The sequence below is a fragment of the Brassica oleracea genome, chromosome C2 (genome assembly GCF_000695525.1).
Source record: "Brassica oleracea var. oleracea cultivar TO1000 chromosome C2, BOL, whole genome shotgun sequence".
In the NCBI taxonomy this organism is placed as follows: domain Eukaryota; kingdom Viridiplantae; phylum Streptophyta; class Magnoliopsida; order Brassicales; family Brassicaceae; genus Brassica; species Brassica oleracea.
The window spans coordinates 52,583,058-52,596,179 of record NC_027749.1 but is presented as its reverse complement, the minus strand read 5'-3'; the positions used below and the strand labels follow the sequence as shown (position 1 = coordinate 52,596,179).

The 13,122-nt window shown below is 37.1% G+C and overlaps 2 protein-coding genes and 1 pseudogene across 2 annotated transcripts; 1 reads left to right on the top strand and 2 right to left on the bottom strand.

Annotated features, from left to right (window-relative positions):
• The first annotated feature begins 879 nt into the window (after positions 1-879).
• On the top strand, positions 880-4,859 carry LOC106322628 (annotated as a pseudogene).
• Positions 4,860-6,834: 1,975 nt separating this feature from the next.
• Positions 6,835-7,707, bottom strand: LOC106325180 (protein RALF-like 34). The gene has a single exon (XM_013763203.1). The coding sequence runs from the start codon at positions 7,515-7,517 to the stop codon at positions 7,125-7,127; it is 393 nt and encodes a 130-aa protein (XP_013618657.1). The 5' UTR covers positions 7,518-7,707; the 3' UTR covers positions 6,835-7,124.
• A 1,016-nt stretch (positions 7,708-8,723) lies between these two features.
• Positions 8,724-9,871, bottom strand: LOC106324598 (uncharacterized protein At4g04775-like). Its single transcript, XM_013762531.1, has 2 exons — positions 9,775-9,871; positions 8,724-9,397 (listed from the first exon to the last, which is right to left on the bottom strand). Exon 2 carries the CDS (start codon positions 9,384-9,386, stop codon positions 8,724-8,726), a length of 663 nt encoding a protein of 220 aa, XP_013617985.1. The 5' UTR covers positions 9,387-9,397; positions 9,775-9,871.
• Positions 9,872-13,122: the final 3,251 nt, after the last annotated feature.

Sequence of the window (13,122 nt, the reverse complement as noted above, 5' to 3'; positions counted from 1 at the left end):
TCCTAGTTTATTCGTTACAACCACATATATGTTAGTTAACTATAGCATTAGTGATGACTTGGTCATATGTCTTTAAGTTTGACATGAGAACTCCAAGTTCATTTCCTGCAAGAGCAACCAAACGGTAACACATGGAAGGTTATACTTTACAGCCAACTAATGGTACTCCGTACTCATTGCCCTACCAGGCTACCAGTACCACCATGCATGGATGAGCAGTTTGTCCTTCCCCTTCTTCAGCTGCTCTCATTTTTCTTCTTCTCACTGAAATATAATTTATATAAATGTATATATGTATATATAGTAATATTTAAAAATTATAGGGAATATTTTTGTTTTAAAGTTTTTATAATATTGTTAGTGAGTATAAATATAGTTTATAATTTGTATTTATGATATTTCAATTTTAAAATATTTTACATTTATTTATCCACATGCATCCGGATGCAACCACAAACTCTAATGGATCATATGATGCTCTTAGGGACGCCATACTTGCCGAACACCAAACGGTTTAGAGTATTTTTGTGACTGTTTCAAAAAAAAAAAAGAATGCTATACTTGCCGAACAACATAGACGACATGTTGGCAGCGTGAAAACAAATAAAACGTAAATCTGAAAAATGTAGACTAATGATATACAATATAACCTCTTTAAATTAATACTCTATAAATTAATATACACTAAAAATCTATAAAATAATATAATTTTATAGTATCAAATTGAGTTTTTGGTTTAATTAGCATATCGATAAATTAATATCTCTATAAATTAATAAAAAAATTATAATTTTGGTGTAGTCCCAACATTATTAATTTATAAAGGTTTCACTGTGTAAGGTTTGTGGAAATGATTGATTGAAAGGGTGAGAAAGTCATGGAAAAGGAAACACAACCTTTTGCTTGTCTGGTAGGTTAGTGATGATAATTAATTAGTTAAGTTTGAATTTTCTTGCGAAAGTAACTAAAGATTAATATATGAATAGGAACACATGCAAGTTACTTTCATCAATCGTGCGTCAAGAAAAGTTCAAACATAAACGGAAAAAAGAAAAAGAAGAAGAAGAAAGATGAAAGGTGCACAGAGCACATGCCACCATTCTTACACCTTGTCGTTATTGCTCGTCTCGATTCTACTATTTCATCATCCTACCGTTTCGGTCGATGTCAACACTTTGTCGTCCACAGAATCTCTTACAATCTCAAGCAACAGAACACTTGTTTCTCCCGGCGGAGTCTTCGAGCTTGGTTTCTTCAAACCATCGGCGCTCCAGCGTTGGTATTTGGGAATATGGTATAGAAAAGTCTTTGATCAGAAAACCTACGCATGGGTCGCCAACCGAGACAACCCTCAGTCAAATTCCATTGGAACCCTCAAAATCTCTGGCAACAATCTTGTCCTGCTAGGTCACTCTGTTTTGTGGTCCACGAATCTTACTAGAGGAAATCTTATAGTTCTCCGGTGGTAGCAGAGCTTCTTCCCAACGGTAATTTTGTAATGAGATACTCCAACAACGACACTCCAAGTGGATTCTTGTGGCAGAGTTTCGATTTTCCGACGGATACTTTACTTCCGGGGATGAAACTAGGTTACCATCGCAAAACAGGGCGCAGCAGGTTCCTCACATCATGGAGAAGTTCTGATGATCCCTCAAGCGGGTATTTCACGTACGAACTCGACACTCGAAGGGGCTTGCCCGAATTCTTTGTGATGCATAAAGATATTGAACTTCGTCGGGGCGGTCCGTGGAATGGAATCGAGTTTAGTGGCATACCGAAGCAAAGGAAACCGTATTACATGATGTACAATTACACGGATAACGGTGAGGAGGTCACGTACAAGTTCTTTATTTCCGAGCAAAGCATCTACTCTAGATTGACAATCGATTTCCATGGGATCCTCTATCAATTAGCTTGGATCCCGCCAACATCTCGATGGACGGCTTTGAGTACTTTACCAACGGACTTCTGCGATAACCATATTAATTACTGTGGACCCAATGCTTATTGTGAGTTAAACAGGTTACCTACATCATGTAACTGTTTGCAAGGGTTCGATCGCATCCCAGAACGATCAGAAGGGTGTGTGAGTTGCAGCGGAAATAGGTTTTTACTGCTTAAGAAGATGAAACTTCCAGATACCAAGATGGCTAGTTTTTATCGGAGAATTAACTTGAAGAAATGTGAAGAGAGGTGCCTTAGGGATTGTACCTGTACTTCGTTCGCGGCTGCGGATGTTCGAAATGGCGGAACGGGTTGTGTGATGTGGACCAGGCAGCTTAATGATACCCGGACTTACTCCATCGGTGGTCAAGATCTCTATGTCAAATTGGCTCCTGCTGATATAGGTTAGCTCTATTTCTTTATACATCAGGATATCCTGTGGTACCAATATATTTAGGTAACAATTGATATCAAATTTTCTTTATAAGACTGACATATCTATTGTCACCTAAATATATTTAAATAAATAAATGAATAAGAGTATAAATAAATTCTATAAAGTATTTATGATTACTAATTCTGTATATGCAGTTTTTTCCTCGGACGAGGAGAGAGACAGAAATGGAAAAAAAATAGGTTGGAGTGTAGGAGTCAGCCTAATGCTTATTCTGAGTGTTATCGTGTTCTGCTTTTGGAAGAGGAGACAGAAGCAAGCAAAAGCAGCTGCAACACGTATAGGTAAACAAACCAGCTAAAAAAAAAAAAAAAAAACCTATAGGTAAATAAGGCTCTTTTTTTTAAAACACCTATAAGGTAAATCAGTAATAACCTTCACCTTTATATTTTATTTAATTCCAGTAATTTTAATTTTATTTTCTAATCATTTATCTGTTCAAATGTTAAGTTCAAAACCAAGTTCTAATGAACGGGGTGGTATTACCAAGACGGAGAAACTTGTCCGAAGAGAACGCGGTAGAAGATTTGGAACTTCCATTGATGGAGTTTGAAGCTGTTCTCACAGCCACCGAACATTTCTCTGACTGTAACAAAGTTGGAGAAGGTGGCTTCGGCGCTGTTTACAAGGTAGATTTATAGCCGCTAATCCCTATTTTGTTGTTTTAGCCACTTATTTTATTGTAGTTTTGTTTTGTCACGAAATATTTGTGGCATAATTGTGAATATTTTTAGTCATATTTTATTTTATGATATTTTTTTTGTAATTTTTTTTACCACAATTTACATACAAATAGCTAAATTTCTCATTCTGTAGCTTCTTGATGCATTTTCTAAATTTCTGCTAGAAAACACAGTTAACTTGGACTTTTTTGGAAAGCTGTAAAAAAACCTTGACACCATATAAAATAAAGATATCTGTAAACATGCTACAAAGTTTTATTTGAAATCAAATGCTTAAGTCATTGTTTCTAGTTTTTTTTTTTTTGTCACGATCATTGTTTCTAATTTTATTGATGTAATATGTGTAACCAGGGAAGGTTACTTGACGGGCAAGAAATTGCGGTGAAGAGACTATCAGAAATGTCAGCTCAAGGTACCAATGAATTCATGAATGAAGTCAGGCTAATTGCTAGGCTTCAGCACATCAACCTTGTACGGCTTCTTGGATGTTGCGTTGATGAGGGAGAGAAGATCTTGATCTACGAGTACTTGGAGAATCTAAGCCTCGATTCTCATCTCTTTGGTTAGTGCCTCAAGTCTCCACAAGAGTCAATACATTAATAAGTTTATGTTGTTAACGTACGATGTGTAGGTTTAACCAGAAGCAGTATGCTAAATTGGCAAATGAGATTTGATATCATCAATGGTATTGCCCGAGGAATTCTCTATCTTCACCGAGATTCATCCATTCGAATCATCCATAGGGATTTGAAAGCAAGCAACGTCTTGCTTGACAAAGATATGACTCCAAAAATTTCGGACTTCGGAATGGCTAGGATCTTTGGACGAGATGAGACGGAAGCTAACACAAGGAAGGTGGTCGGAACTTAGTAAGTAGTTAAAAAAAAACATCATCACATTTTTGAAGCAATTAAGAGCTACCCAAACACAGCTTAAAACCTGATAGCTATATTTTCTACGCAGCGGCTACATGTCCCCAGAATACGCTATGGAAGGGATATTCTCTATGAAGTCAGATGTCTTTAGTTTTGGAGTCTTGCTTCTTGAAATTATAAGTGGCAAGAGGAATAAAGGATTCAACAACTCGGGCCGTGACAACAATCTTCTCGATTGTGTAAGCTTGAAACCTCTTTAACTTGATTGTGTTGCACGCACACTCAAAATATCTGAAGATATCACTTAAGAATAGATTAAACGTTTATGCACCAGGTGTGGAGGAATTGGAAAGAAGGTCAAGGTCTAGAGATTGTAGACACGGTCATCATAGATTCTTCCTCACCAACGTTCAGGCCACGTGATATCCAAAGGTGTTTACAAATTGGCCTCTTGTGTGTTCAAGCCCGTCCAGATGATAGACCATTTATGTCGGCAGTTGTTTTCATGCTGGAAAGCGAAGCAGCAGATATTCCTCAACCTAAACCGCCAGGTTATTGCGTCATAGGAAATTATTCGACTTGGAGTAAACAGCGAGACCGTGAATCTTGCACAGTGAACCAGATCACCATGTCGATTATAGACGCTAGGTAATGTGATGTAAAGCAACCACCCTTGATAGTGCTTAACACTAGCCTAAGACCGTAATACACGAGAACCTGAAAGAACCAAGAGAATTTCTAAGTATGAAGAATAATACGGAAGAACTTTCAAAAAAATTTAGAGAACTTTGAGTAGAACACTCTTTGGTATAGCGTGTGGTACCACTAAAAGTAACCTTATTATTATGTATACTAAAATGTAGTAGATAGTATATACCGTAGTTTCTGTATAAATTCCCTAAATTTCAGACGTCATTTGAAAACAAAAAAAAACAAATTAAGCCAATGATGTAATTCTTCAACATCACAACATATTTTTTTAGCAAAAAAAAACATCACAACATATGTATGTCACTTAATATATATCATATTATACATCGATAAATGGATTGCCCCAAGCAGAATTTCGAGAACGAGATAATAATAGAAGACTAGTGATTAATTTCTGTTGAACATGTTCGCTGACCATTGCAAATGAATTATCGGCTAATCGCTTGAGTTCCTCCAGAAGTCAACTTTAAATTATGGTGAAAATATAAATGAAGAGGATGTATATTGTGGATATCTTCAACTTAGTTGGTTTATTTTGAAAGTTGGATCAGAATAGTTGGTTTGTTTCCACGTTCTAGTTCAACTTAGGCATCCAAGTGGACTTTTAACCTTGTAGGCAAGTCAATAGGGGTCCTTTGAAGAAATCCACAATATAAAGTTTTGGAATATTCCGTGTAACTTGGAATTTTAGATTTTGACCCCTCTTAGGATGCAACGTCAAATCACATCGTTTATCATCGCATAATCTTTTTATATAAAACCAAGGTAAGACATAGTAGTATATTATTATATTTTGGAACAAGTACGATTAATCTCATGTCAAAATAAGATTTAGGTTATGTGAAACCAAACGCATAATCAGCCGCCAGACGCAAGTTCATGCATTTCGATTTAAACATGTTTCTTTTCATTTCAACCAGAAAGGCCATTCTAAAACATACCAAATTCAAATCCTTTTATGTTGTCTTCCTTGTTTAGAATTTTAAACGAAAAAGCCAAATGAAAAGCCGTCTTTGACTATTCATGATAAGAAGAGTTTTTATTACACGTGGGCGTTATACAAGCTGTGGTATCTATTTAGTCAAGTTCTTCTAGCCTATTTGCGTTCCTACCTCACTCAGCACGTCATGATAAAAGATTAAAGACAACAGCTATAGTTGCTAAAAGAAAAGACAACAACTATTCTTCGGATAGCTCCATATATAATACACGACCCAAACTCATAAATTGGGCCTAAAAGAATTAGCCCAATAAGTAGCTGCCCATTGACTAATGAAAACCACATCCGCATTGTGAAGCTTAAACTATAAAATGGGGAACATTATATTAATCAACAAAAAACTTAGTGGTTGTAGTTAGTTTTCAACCAAATGTGAATGGGGGATGGGGCATTGTGAAGCTTAAACTACACGTGTTCCTAAATTTTCAACAAAACTAAGAAAGATTTAGATTTTTGTATGCGGTACTTGCCCCACCTAGTCATCATCTAAGTCTGTCCCTGCCAGCAACCATGTATATAGATTAGGACGAGACACGGAATGGTTATCCGGATTTTCGAAAGTATTTGTGATTTGTTTCGTATGATACAGATATCTAATTTTTTGATTTGCTTTGCTTCGAAAAAATATGGATATCCGGAAAATAAATAGATATTTACGGATATTTACGAATACTTACGGATATCTCATCCGTTTTGATTAATACAAATAATCTTAAAAATTCGATACAAATTTGTTTTTAAAAATATTTTTTTGCATGATATATAAAATAAAAGTTAAAAAAGTAACGAAACTACATATTTTGTAGAATTTAAACTTAATTAACAATTATAATAACACAACGCTTAAAAAAAGTTATAATTTCATAATTTTTTTTTAATGTAATACTTTTATATAAGTAATAATAAGAATAAAATTCGTCGAATCATACGTTAGAATACTAATCATATAAACTTATTCATTTAAAACTTTTATATAATCAAGATATAAATATATTTATATATTACCGGATCAGAACGGATACCTGCTTTCCGAAATTTTAATATTTGTGATTTTCTTCGATTTTAACGAATATTAATTTTTAGTATTTGCTTTACTTCGAAAGTTTACGGATATCTAGAATTTTTGGATAAAATTGAAATGAATAACGAATCAAATCAAATTTAACGGATAAAATATCTAGCACTAATATAGACGTGACTTAAGTTCATAAAACAGTACAAAAATAATACAGTAGTAATTTAAAACTCACCGACAAAAAGATAACACAAGTTCAGTAGCAAAATTACAAACCCAAAAACCACGTGACCTTGGTAATTACCATAAATTTTTAATACATGAAATAGCACTGTAATAATAATCCCCGGTCTTAATTAAGTTTTAGAAACGTAATTAAATCACGGTTTAACACAATATTACGAAAATGCAAGTGGACGGACAAAGCGGCAGATCTTTTGTTCTACCTCCGGCAACGAGTGATGGACGAGCAGCCTCGAGTGTAGGGATGAACTGGACCTCTAGCTCTGAAGCAGTTGTGAGTGTAGTAAGACCTTCCAGATCTCGGAGGACACGGGACTCTGTTCGCCGACAATGCACCGTAGGAGATGTAGTATCTCCTCCTTTTCCAGTACAACGACCGTCGATCTGATACACCGACGTCGTCGTCTTCGTCCTCCTCCGCATCTTCAAAGCTTTCTATGTCGAATGCGTCGCCGTGAGAGGTCGGCCATTCGAATCCGTGGCCAAGAAGAACCAAGGGTGGGTTTTCGGGGAGAGGTTCAGATCTCGGGAGTGAAATGAAGAGAAGAGAGACAATGATGATGAGGAGGAGGTTAAGAGACGGAGCTTCCATGGCAATGCTGGAGAAGAAAGCGACTAAGAAGTAAGAAGAGAGCAGCAGGTCACACACACGAGAAGTGGTGACTTGACAGAGATTAAACAGCTGTGAAGCTAAGAGGAGTTCTAAATTAATGCGACCTTGTTGAGGCTTTTCGGGTGTGTTTACGGACGATGGGTTATCACGTGGGGCCACGGTGTAAGAATATTATAAGAGCATTTCCAACGGTGTTACTAACATTGAAATCCTTAAGTATATATATATATATATTTTTTTTTAAGAGTTAAAGATTGTAATGAAATTTGTATGTCCAATGGTGTTACCACCATTGGAATCCTTAAGAATAAAAAATTAATAAATTTCTAAAAAATTTAAAAAAATAATTATTATTTTTCTATTAGTAACTATCATTAAAAACAAAACATAAGAAAACTAAAAATTTATTTTTTGCATGATTAACTTTCATAAAAAAAAATGAAAACATGTTAAATTTAGATATATATTTTTGGATGAGTAACTATCAGTAAGAAGAAAAAAGACTAAAAACATGATGAATTTAAATTTAAATTTTTATTTATTACATGATTAAACATATAAAATTACAATAACTATTAATTTTCATCGCCAAATTTGTTCCAAATATTTTCAATTAAATCATTCTTCATTTGGTGATGTGTTTCCGTCATGCGAACCTGAAACCGAATGGCACGCATTTCATTGATGCTTGGAGGGATGTCTGTACCACGAGACTTATGCACTCGTGAATTGCTGGCTACATCTCCTTCTTCAAATTCAGATGTATCGTTTCACTTTCGACTATCATATTGTGCAGTATGATACATGCTCTCATAGTCTTTCCTATCTGTTCCTGGTCCCATGAAAGTGCCGGGTTTTTCACAATCGCAAATTGAGCTTGTAAAACTCCAAAAGCCCGCTCCACATCTTTTCGGATTGATTCTTGAAGTTTAGCAAATAACTCTGCTTAAGGTAGAAACCACTTAAGTAGCATTTAACAGACAAACACTTACTAGTCTACGTTTATATTCTAAAGACAAACATTTACTAGTCTACGTTTTTATTATAAAGACAAACACTTACACAACTACTCTACGTTTTGTTTCTAAAGACAAACATTTACTAGTATGCAATCACAACAACTATACATTTTAATTACTCAAAGAAAAGCGAGTTCGAAGTTGTTTCTGCATTACCTTCTAAAGGTCAAACATTCGGTTTATCATCCTCTGAAGCTCCTCCTGAAGACACATGAGATAACAGAGTCACAAGTTTATACAAAAATATGAATAATAATTCAGAAACAGAAGGAACGAAGCTTACCAGGCTCGATGTTAGGACGTTGTCTTTCTCCTCAGCCCACTTCATCATGACCACCATACATATTATAAATAATACACTAACCAACACACTAACAACCAATGGATAGCCATTTGCAATCCCAAATTTCTTCTTAGCTAACTCCCCCACACTCTTCTCTAACTTAACAAGCTTCTCATCAATGTCATTAGCTTGATCCTTAACCTCCCTCAGTTGTCTCTGATAGTCACGCAACTCCTCCGTGACGGCCACATCCCACCATTTCCAAATATGGCACTCTCCGTCATCCGCATTCTCCCAAGTGAAGTACCTTCTCCCTATATCTTTGCTTGTGTGAGCTGCTGCAACAACAGGCTCCCCACCACAGTAGCAGGTCTTCGGGATTCCATCATCACACTCAGGTTGAGGAGGGTACTGAACCGGCTCTACTATATGGTGGCTACTCTCAACTTCCTCCCCGTAGAGGTCGGCTTCGGCTTGAAGAAGCGATGTTATATCTATATCATACTCCTCTGATGATGAAGGCTGGCTGTAGCTATATCGTCCCATGTTTCCTTAACCTAAAAGAAGAGCAACAAAGCCGTTAAAACAAATCACATAATCAAAGCACTTTTCGCCAACATTTGTATAAGCTCAACAGACTCAGAGCACATAGGAGAAGAAGATTACTCCCTAATTGAAAGACTAATCTTTTGCAAACACTTATTAGAAACGAAAATATCCCCCAATCGATTTAAACCCGTATCGTTTTTAAACGTTGATTAGAAAAAAAAGAATCCCTAAATCGATTCAAACAAAAATCGTTATCAAACGCTAACTTCTCTCCCAAAATTCTATAAATCGATTGAAAACAAAAATCCAAAACCCTAATTGCCGACGAAAACAACATGAACCCTAGCGTAAATCCATAAATCAAGAAGAGGACCCTTCCATTTACCTTCGATACCGTCGAGAACCCTTCGAGTATCCTCTTTCACCGACGAGAACCCTTCGATTGATCTTCTTTACCGTCGACACCAATATCGCCTTATCGCCTTCTCTGATTTTTTTTTCCCGTCTTCACTCCAAATGAGATGAAATCGCGAAACCCGTGAAGAGACGGAACCAATTCCCCTGCCACGTCAACAAGGACTAACCAATTTTAATCCTTAGCTTAGGACTCATCCTTAGCTTATCTAAGGTAAATAATGTTATTATATTGTTAATAGTTAAGGATTAACACCTAAGGACTGAGTATAAACCGCCGTTGCGGTTGCTCTAAGAGATGTGACTCTGATTGGTTGTGAACCATTGCATCATCATCAATGGGCTGGGCTTTCTTATTGTTTTAAGCTATTCATCGTCTAATGGGCCTTTTGGTTATTATCAACATTTTCAAAGTGACATTCGAGGCTACTTTGTTTTGGACCTACTCCGGTCTATTTCTCAAGAGAGAGAGAGATACATTATACATAGCATGTAAAAGATGCTATTAAAGAAAAAGTGGAGGGTTTGTACGCAGATGATAATGCTACAACTACAACCGGGGAAATTGCAGCAGCGTTAAAGGAACTCTCTGATGCTTTTAAGGCAGAAGAAATATTCTGGAAACAGAAGAGTCGGGTGTTTTGGCTGAGAGAAGGTGACAAAAATACAAAAAAATTTCATGCTTTAACAAAGCAAAGAAGAGCAAGGAATAAAATCACACAGATCATAGATGCAAATAGAAATATAGTTGAGGATGAATAAGGATTAGTAGCCATTGCTACTAGCTACTTTAGGCAGATCTTTGAATCATCAAATCCATAGGATATTGAAGAGGCATTAGCTCAAGTTCATACGACGATCACTGGAGCAATGAATGACAACCTAATAGCCCCGGTCTCTGAATGGGAGGTCAAATTAGCGCTATTTGCTATGCATCCAGAAAAGGCCTCAGGACCAGATGGGATGACTGCGCTTTTCTATCAAAAATTCTGGGATATAGTAAAGAAGGATTTAACTATTATGGTTAATAAATTATTTTTTGAGGGGACGGTGGCGAATGGACTGAATGATACAAATATATGTCTCATCCCAAAGACAAGAAAGCCTAATGAAATGGCTCAGTTTAGACCCATTAGCTTGTGCAACGTCAGCTACAAGATAATCTTTAAGGTCTTATGCCATAGATTAAAGAAAGTGCTACCAAGCTTGATATCGGAAACCCATTCAGATTTTGTTGCTGGGAGACAGATTTTCAGACAACATTATGATTGCTCAAGAAATGTTCCACGCTCTGAGAACTAAACCAAGTGGACGCAGTAAAAGGATGGCCATCAAGACAGACATGAGCAAAGCATATGACAGGATGGAATGGTCATTTATTGAAGCAGTCATGCGCAAGATGGGTTTCTCAGAAACATGGATCACCTGGATAATGTGATGTATTACGTAAGTGAAATATAAGGTCCTCATGAATGGAGAGCCAAAAGGAAATATTGTTCCAGGTAGAGGTCTACACCAAGGATATCCTTTGTCTCCTTTCATTTTTATTCTATGCACGGAAGCGCTCGCTAGCCTTCTCAATCATGCAGAGAACCAAGGGAAGATAACGGGGATGCGCGTCACACACACGTGTCCGTCGGTATCCCACCTTCTCTTTGCTGATGATAGCCTTTTCTTCTGTAAGGCGGAGTCCCATGAATGTGAAGAAGTAATGAAAGTAGTCAGGAAATATGGTAAAGCATCAGGCAATGCATTAACTTTGATAAATTGTCCTTACTCTTTGGTAAGCGGATCAATGCAGCCACTAGACAAGAGATTAAAGATGCACTGGGAATACAAAATGAAGGTGGAATGGGAACCTACTTAGGTATTCCAGAGGACATAAGTGGCTCCAAGTGTAAGCTCTTTGCTTCTAAAGGATAAATTGATGCATAGAGTGAATGGATGGATATGCAGATGGCTCTCAAAAGGAGGAAAGGAAGTGCTAATTAAATCCATCATGCTCGCTCTCCCGAAATATGTTATGTCTACATTCCTGCTCCCATTGGAGATATGTGAAAATCTAGCGAGTGCCATTGCTCATTTCTGGTGGAGTTCGAATCCACCAAAAAGAGGATTACACTGGGTAAAATGAGAGAAAGTCTGTTTACCGAGAGAGGAGGGTGGCATAGGTTTCCGTATGATTCATGAGTTCAATCTGGTACTTTTGGCAAAACAACTATGGAAGCTAGTTCAATTTCCTGATTCTTTGGTGGCAAGGGTCTTAAGAAGAAGATATTACCGATTGAGCTCTCCACTGAGAGTAAACTCGACCAGTAACCCATCATATGTGTGGACTAGTATTTCTGCTACAAGGAAATTACTACTACTGGCTATTAGGCAGAAGATCCATTTAGGCTATGAAGTCAAGTAATGGGAGGATCCGTGGATCCCAACGACCCCTGCGAGACCAGCCATTCCTATAGCACCCATTATGCATCCTAATATGAGAGTCAGCGATCTTATTAATCAGGTATCAATGGGTTGGGATGTTAATCTCTTGGGAAAATATGTCAATCTTGATGATACACACTTATAAGAAGTTTGGCTGTAAGCTTAACTCATCATCGTGATACATTCTGCTGGAACTACACAAGGAATGGACAATACACAGTTAAATCTGGTTAATGGGTGGCTCAGAATTTATTAACGATAGAGGATGAAAAGGAAGTTTTGGAGCCAAGTATCACTAAGCTTCAAGCCTCCTTTGCTTGGAAATTAAAGGTGCCTAAGAAGATATGTCATCTTATATGACAATTGTTAACTGGTCATGTGGCAGTAACAAGGAACTTAGCAAGACGCAATATGAGGTGTGAAAACTACTGCCCAAGATGCGGAGAACCTGGAGAATCAGTAACCCATGCCATCTTTGAATGTCCACCAGCTCTGCAGGCCTGGTCATTATCATCAACTCCAACAAGTCCAAATTTGTTCCCAGTATCAAGCGTCTACACAAACATGGATTACCTATTCTGGAGGAAAAACATAGTCATTGAGCAAGAACAAGACAGAGATCCTTATCCTTGGATAATCTGGTATATCTGGAAGGCTAGGAATGACAAAATTTTCAGGGGGATAGACAGAGACCCATTAGAACTGGTTAGGTATCCAGAAAGTGAATGTCAAGCCTGGTTTGATGCGAATGAAGTGCCACAACCAGTGATACATGAGAACAATACTGAGGAACCCGAAGTCTTAAGCTTGGGTAATATTTGCTTGTTAGATGGATCTTGGACATCTGCTGCTCACTTTAGTGGATGTGGATGGGTTTGGATGGACA

What these genes read in the sequence shown, in the direction of transcription:
- LOC106324598 (XM_013762531.1), bottom strand. Translation starts at nt 9,386, where the DNA reads ATGGGACGATATAGCTACAGCCAGCCTTCATCATCAGAGGAGTATGAT.
- LOC106325180 (XM_013763203.1), bottom strand. Translation starts at nt 7,517, where the DNA reads ATGGAAGCTCCGTCTCTTAACCTCCTCCTCATCATCATTGTCTCTCTT.